The sequence below is a fragment of the Verruconis gallopava genome (assembly GCF_000836295.1).
Source record: "Verruconis gallopava strain CBS 43764 unplaced genomic scaffold supercont1.2, whole genome shotgun sequence".
Lineage (NCBI taxonomy): Eukaryota > Fungi > Ascomycota > Dothideomycetes > Venturiales > Sympoventuriaceae > Verruconis > Verruconis gallopava.
In genome coordinates this window covers 664,914-676,441 of record NW_015622138.1, presented here as the reverse complement: position 1 = coordinate 676,441, position 11,528 = coordinate 664,914, and the positions used below count along the sequence as shown (strand labels likewise).

General features: G+C 51.0%; 3 protein-coding genes across 3 annotated transcripts; all 3 read left to right on the top strand.

Annotated features, from left to right (window-relative positions):
• Positions 1 to 713: 713 nt before the first annotated feature.
• On the top strand, positions 714 to 4,272 carry PV09_00736 (uncharacterized protein). Its single transcript, XM_016353518.1, has one exon. It carries the CDS (start codon positions 883 to 885, stop codon positions 4,159 to 4,161), a length of 3,279 nt encoding a protein of 1,092 aa, XP_016218671.1. The 5' UTR covers positions 714 to 882; the 3' UTR covers positions 4,162 to 4,272.
• A 193-nt stretch (positions 4,273 to 4,465) lies between these two features.
• Positions 4,466 to 5,909, top strand: PV09_00735 (uncharacterized protein). The gene is made up of 2 exons (XM_016353517.1): positions 4,466 to 4,761; positions 4,831 to 5,909. Exons 1-2 carry the CDS (start codon positions 4,522 to 4,524, stop codon positions 5,815 to 5,817), a joined length of 1,227 nt encoding a protein of 408 aa, XP_016218670.1. The 5' UTR covers positions 4,466 to 4,521; the 3' UTR covers positions 5,818 to 5,909.
• Positions 5,910 to 9,321: 3,412 nt separating this feature from the next.
• Positions 9,322 to 11,475, top strand: PV09_00734 (uncharacterized protein). The gene is made up of 2 exons (XM_016353516.1): positions 9,322 to 10,498; positions 10,553 to 11,475. The coding sequence occupies exons 1-2, from the start codon at positions 9,412 to 9,414 to the stop codon at positions 11,224 to 11,226; spliced, it is 1,761 nt and encodes a 586-aa protein (XP_016218669.1). The 5' UTR covers positions 9,322 to 9,411; the 3' UTR covers positions 11,227 to 11,475.
• The last annotated feature ends 53 nt before the right edge of the window (positions 11,476 to 11,528 follow it).

The following is an 11,528-nucleotide window of genomic DNA, read 5'->3' as shown; positions in this document are numbered from 1 at the left end:
TAACCATATATAAAAATGGTCTTTATATTTATAGTGTCTTGGCCAAAACTTGTGCCAGCAGTCGCGGTAATACAAGAAAGACTAGCGTTTCTCATCTTGACTAGGTTTAAAGGGTACCTAGACGGTTTATTTAGTCTAGAATAAGATACAGATAAACTAGAGTTATATAAAGGAGGCTATTTAGTATTGAAAGAGTAGAGATGAAATTCTTTAATACTTTCAAGACTGGTAATGGTGAAAACAAACCTCTGTATATAAACTGACGTTGAGGGACGAAGGCATGGGTCTCGAATAGGATTAGATACCCTAATAGTCCATGCAGAAAACGATGAATGTCATAAATAAGTTAAAATAATTCTTATTTATAAACGAAAGTGTAAGCATTCCACCTCAAGAGTACTACGGCAACGTATAAACTGAAATCATTAGACCGTTTCTGAAACCAGTAGTGAAGTATGTTATTTAATTCGATAATCCTCGAAAAACCTTACCTCAATTTGAATATATAATATATATATTATATACAAGCGTTGCACGGCTGTCTTCAGTTAATGTCGTGAGATCTGGTTAATTCCTCCAATTAACGTAACCCCTACAACGTTTCAGGCTGGATCTAAGCCTTGACCAAGATCAGAGGAACGTGCTTTGAGGCCCGTGGGTGGGGAAGTGCGGTGATCAAGGAAGATCGAGACTTAAGCAGTACCCACGTCACGGAGGAAACTATTTTGATGCGTAAACTAGTTCACGTCCAATTATCCAGTCCTTGTGCTTGGCTATCAGGATTTGAGACTATGGGTCCTCATCTTTCATCGAATTAATGTGTGAACGCACAGTCATTCCATCACTGAGCCACAGGCACTATTCTAGTTCTACGTCGAAAGTATGGATCTGTCCACTGTTGGTCAACAACTCGACCACGACTCTTATACGTACAATCGCTTGCTACACTCTACGCCCGAACATCTGTACCTTACCACGCGTCGTGCATTTATAGGACCTATACCCGAAGGCTGGCTCCGTAGCCATCGCAGAGACTGGTACAGGCATCACCTACGTCTAAACTATTCTTCGAAATCGGCGTCCTTTACAGCGAGAGAAGGAACAAGCAGACAGAAGAGGTTGACAGGGTTGCAGGATGGTCCGAGTCCAAGTGCTCTATACAAGGCCAGCTTTCCACAGCCAGAAGAGCTCGTGAATGAAGACGAGGATGAGGCTGATGACGTAAACGAGGAGGGAAGACAGACTGGGACGAGAACGGCTCAACCACCTGCTATTTCTATACCTAGGAACGGAAAAAACGGGGAAGAGGAATTGTCTGGCGCAGAACGAACTAGAACAGGCGCTTCTGTCAGTGACAGACAAGTGGAGGACGAGCTTGTGCTGCTTGATGGGACGCGCAGTCCACCAAACGCCGACGTGCGTGACATCACGAACCAGCAAGAGAGATTACTGAAACCTCCGTCTCCAAGGCAAGCTCGGCACAGGTCAAAATCACCTCCGACCGCAAATCCTGAGTACAACATACCAAGTCCGAAGAAGTCCGATAGCATGCGGAGGGAGAACGAAGCTTCAGATTCGTTAAGGATACACTCTGTATCTAGCAGGAATGACACAATAAATTCTCATGGTGCTGAGGGCTCACCAGGTGCTGATGCATCGACATCTTCTTTGCTGGCGCATGATGCTAAACCGCTGGAAGGTCACAGCAAGGACAAAGAACCTGCAGGCGAGGTACAAACTTCTTCGAAGCGACTTCTTGCCAAAGTCAAGCGGACCGTGACGAGATCTGGAGAGGAAGATCAAGAGACTGAGCATTCCGATGCCGTGTTCTCCGACAGGTGGAAAGACAGAATCCACTTTGATCTTCCAGAGAATGTGTCTCAAGCTGCTGCACTCACGAAAGCTAGAATAACGCAGCTGGACCTGGCCAGACCCATCAAGAGTGCCCTTAGGCGCAGGGCGGGTATGGATGGCCGGATTCTAAAGATGGAAAAAATGCTGGTCCGAATCGACGTTACAGTTGAGAAAACATTACCCGAGGACTACGACGAAAATGGGAGCCAGGGCATAGTTACCCGTACACTTGAAAAGTGGCGCGAATTCATGGTCGTTTGCCGTCAGTCTCGTGAGGATCTGGAGGAAGACTTCGTGCTGCAGATCTGGAAGACAAGAGTCATCCCTGCGATTGAGAACAAATCTAGTCGGAAGAAGGCGACTCGGGAGCTACCATTGAATCGCAACAAGACCCGCGTCAACCTCTACTCGTCTCTCGATAAATCAGTTGTACTTTGGGTACCAGCTCCACATGGAACGAGGATCATCATCCTAAGGCCGAGCACTACGCAAAGTGGTATAGAATGGTTTACTTTTCTGAGAAGCATACTTGGATGGCATAGGACTACGCAGCTTGTGGTCAATATTCCCGACATGAGTGTCAGTCTGCGAATCGAAAACCCTTTCCAAGATCTTGAAGATCACGAAAATGATGGCAGCCACGACGAAGCTGCGACTGGGAGGACTGGGACAAAGGGACAGGCAGTCGCTCAGCAAATAATCGATCGATGCTTAACCCAGCTCAAGGGCATGCCCGAGTGGGAGGCCGTTGTTGATTCTTGGGCCTCTCAACACCGCATTGGGCTAGCATGGAAACGTTACGATCGGCTGGAGTGGATATTCGGCGTCAACGAACGGAAGATGTACGGTACGATTGCTCTAGCTCGGCACATGGACCTCGAACTTCGGGCAAAAGAACATTATCCCACGCATTGTAGGACTCGCAAAGGCAAGGTTTTGACTGAGCCTCCTGGCGTAGAGGGCTTTCTTGTTCGCTTGACCTCACAAAAGGGTATTCACCAGCGCATGGGCAAGCTCTTCTTCAAGCGGCTTTTCCTTCACACGCACGACCAGTTCCTCTTCTTTACAAGGCCGGCCGCCGCCGATCCGCCCCCACCGCCAAAGATGCCAGCGACTATGGATGCAAGAGTTCCTACCTCCGAGCAGATTTCAGAGCAAATACCGCTCATATATGCAGTGAACCCGTACCCAGTTGACAATGGTCAAATTACATGGCTGAAAGCAGGGCACAGCGGAACAACTGAGACACGTTGCCGCCATGATCAGGATGCATTAGACGAGCACAGGCGGAACATTCATAACTTAAGTGAGAGTGAGGGTTTTATCAACCTTTGCGACGTGAGGAAGGTGCGAAACGTCAAGCGTGGGGCTGATCAAGATGATGAACAGCTGAATTCTGGCTCCGATATTGACTTCGATGAAGATGCTGAAGATACCTGGGAGGAGGATGGTACCACTGATAACATCGACGATACAAGGACCTTTGAGCTTGCTTTAAACAATGGGCTTGTCATTCGACTACAAGCATTTGATAGGGAGACCAAGAAAGAATGGAAGAAACGACTTCGCGCCTTGGTAAAGTACTGGAGATATCGCCATAAAGCCGATATAGAACTCCTAAAAGCAGTCCGCAAACAGAATCTCGAGGAGCTGCAGATCGACGAAGAGACCGAAGCCATGATGGGTCAGTTCGCGAAGAAATGGGAGGTGACCAGGAGTTTCGCAAGTTCTACGTTGCACAATATGTGTGGTATAAGTTGCTGCCGCACAATTCACATGAAAGGATTGTTGTACTTCAAACCTCGCCTGCATAAACTCTTCACTGCCATGCAGTGCGTGCTCATCCCGGGTAAACTCATCATGTTTGAGACTCTGTCGCGCACACGATCCGGCCACTCGCAGCCTACCATCTCACACGAACGCATCGATGCTATTGATCTTAAAGAGTGCTACCTGTACTCGGGACTCCTTACCGAAAACGATCTTCTGTATCAGAACCGCACGTTCGACTCCAATAACCCGGGACACAGCGCTTTGCCTAGAATGTGGCTCGACGATCAGTGGACGAGCAGGGACGAGGATGTCATGTGTTGCTTTGTGCTGTGGCGGCCGCTGAATAAGGGCTGGTTTCGGAGCACAAGTGGAGAGAAAGGGACGAGGCTCAAGAGAGTTACGAAGTTAGGCGCAACTGGTAGGAGTTGCGTCTTCAGGGCGAGGAGCCGGGCCGAGAGAGACAAGTGGGTGTTGACATTAGCCGCAGAAATTGAGAGACTGAAGGGAGTAGAGGATGTTAGGTTGGTGGATTAAGGAGGCACTTGCCACGGAGCTGGATGGTTTTGGGCGAAGTATCTATCCGCCTGCATACACCTGTATCATCACCCTGTTTAATTATTTGATCACCAAGAGCGCGCAGAGCATCGCGAACTCAACAGTGCCTCATCTTTCTCACTCATCTCTATGTGGTCTTCGAAGTGGGACACTGCTAACTGCGACACTCTGTGAACGAAAGCTGCAAACCCCTCTGGATACAGCTAATCCTAATAAAGGCAAGTGCGTGACGGAACAAAGGGTATGCGCGAGCCTCACAAGCCTCGCTAGGAGCTCGTCTTCAGGATAATCAAGGCCTCAACGTTCTCATATCACGCGAGCCTCGCTCACGAATCCAGCATGTCCGACAAGCAGATAAAGCCCGAAGAGATTGAAAAATACTGGGAAATTTTCGCGACGCTCACAAACAATGGGAGCCACCTCAACGGCTCGCAGGCAGCTCCCGTACTCAAGAACAGTGGTCTGCCGGACAGTCAGCTAGAGCGAGTATGGGACATTGCAGACATTGATAATGACGGAAATCTGGACTTTGAGGAGTTCTGCGTCGCCATGCGCTTAATATTTGACCTCGTCAATGGGGTACGCTAGCCCCACAGATTCCGCTTCCACGCCTCGAACGCAAAAGTATTGACAGGAAACCGTCCACAGGTAACTTCCGACGTGCCAAGGGCGCTGCCAGATTGGCTCGTCCCAGAATCCAAGGCACATTTGGTACAAGCAAGTCGTGCCCTCACGGGCAACGCTCCGCAGTTCGAGCGCGTCGACGATGACGACGACGACGGCTCGGGCCTCAAGGACGGCTTCGACTGGTACATGTCACCGCAGGACAAAGCCAAGTACGAAGAGATCTATACGGCAAACAAGAACGCGCGGGGAGAAATAGCATTTGGCTCCCTGCAGCCTCTGTACGACTCCCTCGACGTCCCCGACACGGATATTCGTTCGGCGTGGAACCTGGTCAACCCGTCTGCAAGAGGGGAGATCGGAAAAGACGCCACGCTCGCGTTCCTGCACATCCTCAACAACAGACACGAGGGTTACCGGATCCCTCGCACCGTGCCTGCCTCCCTTCGAGCCAGCTTCGAAAAGCGCGACATCGACTACAACCTCGACCGCGTAGGTTCGCCCTCCGCGTCCTCCCGGTGGGCCACGAACAGAGACGAAAGCACGTCTACCGGCCGTAAGGCCAAGTTCGGTGATGCTTATCTCACGCGCCTTGGTGTTGGCGACAGAGGGGGTTCCTACAAATCAAAGGGCACCGATTTCTCGCACACGCAGCAGGATCCGGAGTGGGACGAGGTGCGGCTGAAGCGCCAGCTTAAGGACATTGAGGAGAAGATCGAGCGGGCGGAGAAAGAGGCGAAGAGCAGGAGTGGGAGGCGGACTGAACGCAGCAAGCCTGCGCTTGTGAAGCGCGAATTAGAGATGCTGCTCGACTACAAGCGCAAGATGCTAAAGGAGCTGGAGGAGAATCGGTACAGTAATGGAGGCTCCGGGGCAGGCATTGAGGCCCTCAAAGGAGACATTGAAGTGGTGAAGGAACAAGTGGAGGGCTTGGAAGCACACCTGAGGGAACGAGAGAAGGTACTCGATGATTTGAAGAGACAAATTGAAAATGAGCGGGCGAGCAGGTGAAGAGCTAGATTCCAGCAGTTAAATCACTCGAAAACTTGCTGCCAGATAGCGGTGTACATAGCTTCAATTATATGCCCTTGTACACCTGCTAAGCGTCCTTGCAAAGAACGCCTCGAACATGCGTCACTTCGCTCGTGTTACGATGGTGCACGATACCCTGCCGTATTCTACCTGGTACAGAACTAACGCTGATGATGCTGATCACCAGTTTATCGCTTCGAAGGCGCTTCGAAGGACTTCGGTCCTGGTTTTCTGCATCTCCGGCGCGGCACTTCCAACGTGCTCGACAATATCGAGCATGCGTTTCACGTCTTCTTTCGCGTCAACAAAGAGGGAATCTAGCTTATTCGGAGGCGTGCTTGCTCCAGCAGGGCCATATACGGCGAGAAGATTGGCCATCGTGAGCTGCAACACTCTGTCAGCGTCGTAACCAGTGTGCAGGAAAACCCCGCTCAAGGAACCAGTGCGACTTACAGCCTCCTCGAACGCTCTGTGTTGAAACACCCACCACACGCCGGCATCGACTCGTAAGTAGTCCCAGAAATCGAAAAAGGAGTGTACTGCTACCCGGCCGGCCTCAAGCGCACCGCGGACATTACATCGTACACCCGCGGCCTCATTCTCATCCGCCTCGATCAACATTACGCAGTGCCAGAAGTTGCTTCGGAAAAATAGGTTCTGACGGGCCATCCTGCCACCGTCACTTAAGAGGTTGACGAATTCGGTGCGTTTAGTAGTTGTGAGCGAGGGCGGATACGTGCAGTGAAGGGCGTGGAACCGAGCTAGCAGTGCAGCCTTTTCGCGCGAGTTTGAGGCCAGTGGTTGGCCAGTAGCACGAGGTATGCAGATTGTTTGCTGGACGAGATCGGCCATCTTCCACATAGAGCGGAAGTAGTCTATATCGGTATGTCTTCCTGGCGGCAGGGGTGGTGAGGCGTATCTTGGGGCTATGTTACTTATGCTCATAGGGTTTGTGTTGGTTGGTGGCGGCGAGAGTATTGTTGGCGTTTGTGGTGGTTGAGACTCAGGCACGTCATCTACCAGAGAGTCAACCGTGCAGTCGGAAAAGACTGTTGTGGGAGGAAGCTTGAGGAGTACGGTGAGAAAGGTGTCTTGGAAGTAAACAGCTTGCCAAACCTTACGGCGCTGATTCTTCTCTTGTGGTGAAGCATTAGGTACGATAATATTAGGATCGCGATTGAGTCCCATTGCATACGCTTGCCTTACAAGTATTCCGCCAAACGCCCAAGCATCAGTTGCTTTGTTATCATTCATTAAAAAATAATCCATTAATACCATGGCTTTTATGGTCCGGAGAGAAGTTCGACTAAGAAACGGATAGAGTCGCAAGGACTGATGAGCAGCCGACACATAGAATTCGGCAATTTGCGCTCGTGTTTGCTCGGACTCCATCTGGATGAATTGAGCACCCATGGCGTAGACGGCGAAATGCAAGGCCAGGATCGACGGATCTGTTCGTTGCTTTTCGCCATGCGGAAGGCTCCAGAAACGGTCATAGTCCGTGAGAAACTGAACCTTATCTATCATGGGATAGACCGGATCAACGCATTCAAAGTATTTGGAAACCAGAGTATCGGCTTGCTCCTTGTTTGGAAGCACGCCTATCACCTCAGGAACTCCGCCAGTGGTTGTCCAGTAGTTGGCAAACGGGTGCTGAGCTCCACTTCCGAAAACACTAGCAGTGACCTGCCGTGTGTGTTGTAGATTTGAAAGCAGAAATGGCGACGAATTCGTCGAACTTATAGATCCACTTCTTCCGTATGTGACCGATGGGCTGGGTAACTGTGAATAGTGGTCAGCCAATTCTAGGTACAAAGACATGTCCCACATCCACGCTGTTTAGCAGACATTACGCGCTCCTGTTTGAAGAGTCATGGTACGTAAATCAATACTTGATTTCTACGAAGTAACAGTGAACTGCCGATGATTATATAAGACGTACACCAGGCGAAGCTGCGTTTGCAGCAGTGAGACTTGAGGCATTCTTTTTGTCCTTACGGATCTTGGAGGATCTCGTCTGGCCAGTGCTTTCGCCGTCAGCATTTTGCTTGATCGCGCAAGCGTTGGGAGCCGGCAGAATACTCATCTTGCAGCAATTATGTTGGCGATCTCCGAGTATTTGCAGGGAGTCTGCCGCTTTACACAAGCCAAACATGAAGGTCGCACACGATCGCACTGGATTGCACATATTGTTAGCATCGCCTTGCGCATAGGATTTGTTGGCTGCAGCCAAAGTTGCGCACCTTCGTTTTGCGCTCAACACATTCCTCGCAACTCAAGGTCGGCTTATTGCGCTTCTGCTTCTTCTTGACCGGCTGAGAGGCGTTCTCGACGGTGTTGATCGGGTCTAGGCCACCGCCATTGACACCCGTGGTGTCCGTAGCACGATCGGCAGACATGCCGGGCAACACATAGCGCCGAGCAGTTCGGGCTGGATATAACGGCCTCAATTGCTTCTATGACGAGATAGAACAAGCCGGGAATAAAGATGCTTGGGGGTGACTTCGTCGTGCAGGTGGGCCTTATTAAATGGCGACAGCGCCACCCTAATTTGCTTAGCTTCCCCGCAGATTGGGGAAATCCCTGGCTCCGCGAGCAGAGAACGGTGGCATCAGCAGGCTGATAGAACAGGGCGTACAGCATCTGTCTCGGGTGAGTTCCTTCCCCTATGTCCTCCCAGATGCTCGCTGCAGAGGAAGCTGGAGTCAGGCGCTTCGGAAACCGGCCATCGACTGATGCGATGCTTCACTGGACCCGACGAAGGCGGACGAACAGGCCAGCTTAATGAGTTCTGGATGAGCAGATTGGGGTCGCCCCCAAGCTGGGCAAGGAAGCGATATCGGCGCATGTCTCGGTTGATAGCTTGCACGAAGTTCCGAGAGCGACCAATGTCTGTCTTGCATGGTGAATTTGAAGAGGGCCTGGTAGGGATTCAGAAGATGTGACTTCCTCTTGATGTTCCGTTTGGTGGATAAATAACCAGATTGATACGGCTCAGACTCTTCAGGCCAAGAATGCTGGTCGAGCAAGGCTGAGCCGTCGTCGTCAAAATCAGACGGCACAGTTCCTGAGATGGCAAGGGGCTCATGGAGTCATTTGCAGGCAACGTATTGTCTCTATTCCGCCATAGAAATGGCTGATGTTCTTTCCTCAGCCGAAGACGGATAAAACCTGCTGGTATCATACCGTGTGGCCGCTGGCATTGGCATCTCCTCCTAGCATCGAGGCTCAGCCGTCAAATCATGCTTGAACCCGAACAGAGAAATCTCGCAGTTCTGCAAACAAATTTTCACGTCCCCATCTTTATGCCTTCACAGTTCGAATGACCTAATAGTTTCTCTTCACCGCCGCGTTTCAGGTGGCCCAGTCGAGGCCTGACCACACAGTTCCCACTTCTTGAGTGGTTGCCCTTCACAACCAGGTCACGTGCAGAGTCAACAAAATCATCCTTTTCCTTCGAACCACTCCCTCCATCCTCCACCTCATACATTTTCTCAACAGTTGCATGCTTTCAGTTTGCATACTTTAGAAAAACACAAAAAAATAACTTGCTTTTCGCATTTCACAACTTCAATGGCTTCGATTGCAGTGTGTACGCCCACAAAGGGCCGTGTCTTCTCGACCAAGACCGCTGGCGGTCGAATGCCACTCACACCTTCGCCTCGAAACTCGCCAAAGATGATGACCGATGACTCGCCATCGATCTGTACTCCTCCGCTGTTCGCCACTGCAGTACCCAAGTCAACCGCTCGAAAGTCAGCCAAGTCGAATATCGCGACGGCAACGTCTCCAAAGCGTCTTGAACTAGGTTTGTCAGATTGGAATTTGACCGGCACAGGAGCCACCCCATCAAAAGCTCGCGCAAGCCGGCCTCGACCTCAGAAGTCGACCGTGCGAATCGCTTACAATGCTGCTGACCGCTTCATCCCTAACCGCAATGCAAGCGAAGGCATTTGCAATATAGGAACAGGTAAACTCGACCTCGACCGACGACCGAAATCGAGCTCGGCAAAGAGCCAAGATGGCTCTTCGATCCTTGCAAATGGTGCTGCCTCAACGGCAGGTGCCTTCGAAATCGGCGGACGCGCTTCCGAAGACGACGTTACCCGTTCTCTCGACGGCCTCGACCTCGACGACGAAGAAAAGAGTTCATACACGAAGCCTGCACCGGACGCAGTTGCTTATGAGGAGTCACTTGCAAAGGCTTGTGGCGTGTCTCTGAACACTCGCATCCTGGCTTTCAAGCCTGCACCGCCAGAGTCATCAAAGCCAATTGACCTGCGATCGCAGTACAACCGACCACTGAAGCCAGCCGCAGTCTCGTCACAACAGCGCCGCCGCATCCTCACTGCTCCAGATCGTGTCCTGGATGCTCCCAACATTGTTGACGATTATTACCTTAACTTGCTCGACTGGTCCTGCAACAATCAGGTCGCCATTGGTCTTGCTCAGTCGGTTTACGTATGGTCGGCAGACTCTGGTTCGGTGTCGCTGCTTCTTGAAACATCCCCAGATACATATGTCTCGTCACTTAAGTGGAGTGGTGACGGCGCCTACGTCAGCGTCGGCCTCGACACTGGCGAGGTCCAGATCTGGGATGTTGAGGAAAGCACAAAGCTTCGAAGCATGTTCGGACACGAGACTCGTGTTAGTTCAATGGGTAAGTCTTTCGGAAATTCATTTCTATCGCCTCGACTGTGCTAACAGATAAAAGCATGGAATAAGCACATTTTGACAACTGGTGCTCGAAATGGCTGGCTGTTCAACCATGACGTCCGCATCGCCCAACACAAGATTGCTGATCTTGAGTCCCATACAGGGGAGGTTTGCGGACTTGAATGGCGGTCAGATGGCACCCAACTCGCTTCTGGAGGCAATGACAACTTGGTTTCGATATGGGATGCACGCAGCCTTAGCGCACCCAAGTTCCAGAAGACAAATCACAATGCTGCGGTCAAGGCGCTCTCGTGGTGTCCCTGGCAGCACAATCTTCTCGCCACGGGTGGTGGTAGCCACGATCGTCACATCCACTTCTGGAATACCACCACCGGTGCTCGCGTGAACTCCATCGACACTGGCAGCCAAGTCACCAGTCTGCGATGGAGCACTCATTACAAGGAAATTGCAAGCACGTCTGGCTTTCCAGACAACAGCATCTCCATCTGGTCCTATCCAACGCTGGTGAAGAATGTCGAGATCCCAGCACACGAAAGCAGGGTTCTCCACTCTTGCCTGAGTCCGGATGGCCAAACTCTCGCTACAGCGGCGGCAGACGAGAGTCTGAAGTTCTGGAAGGTGTTTGAAAAGAAGGCAGGGGCTGGTATTGGACCTCTTGGTGCAGGCGTGAGCAAGAGCGAAGGCAAGATAACGGCGCGGACCATTCGCTAAACCGGTGGTGGGCGCGAATCATGATGAAATTGAAGTGACTTTTGCATGGCGTCTGGCGTTGGTTGTTTTAACGTATGATGATACCCAAGTCGGTAATAATAAAGATTCATGGTTGGTTGCCAGGGTTGGCGGTACTCGAGCGGGATCGAGACGAGCGGAAAGGAAATGCAATAGTCACTAGTCACGACCAATGAATTACAGAATCGAAACTATTGCATTTGGTTCATGAATCCGAGCGTTACAAGATTTCGTTTCTTAACTACCCTGGGTGAGTAAGAAGTGATTGTTCCTTAGAGGGGGCT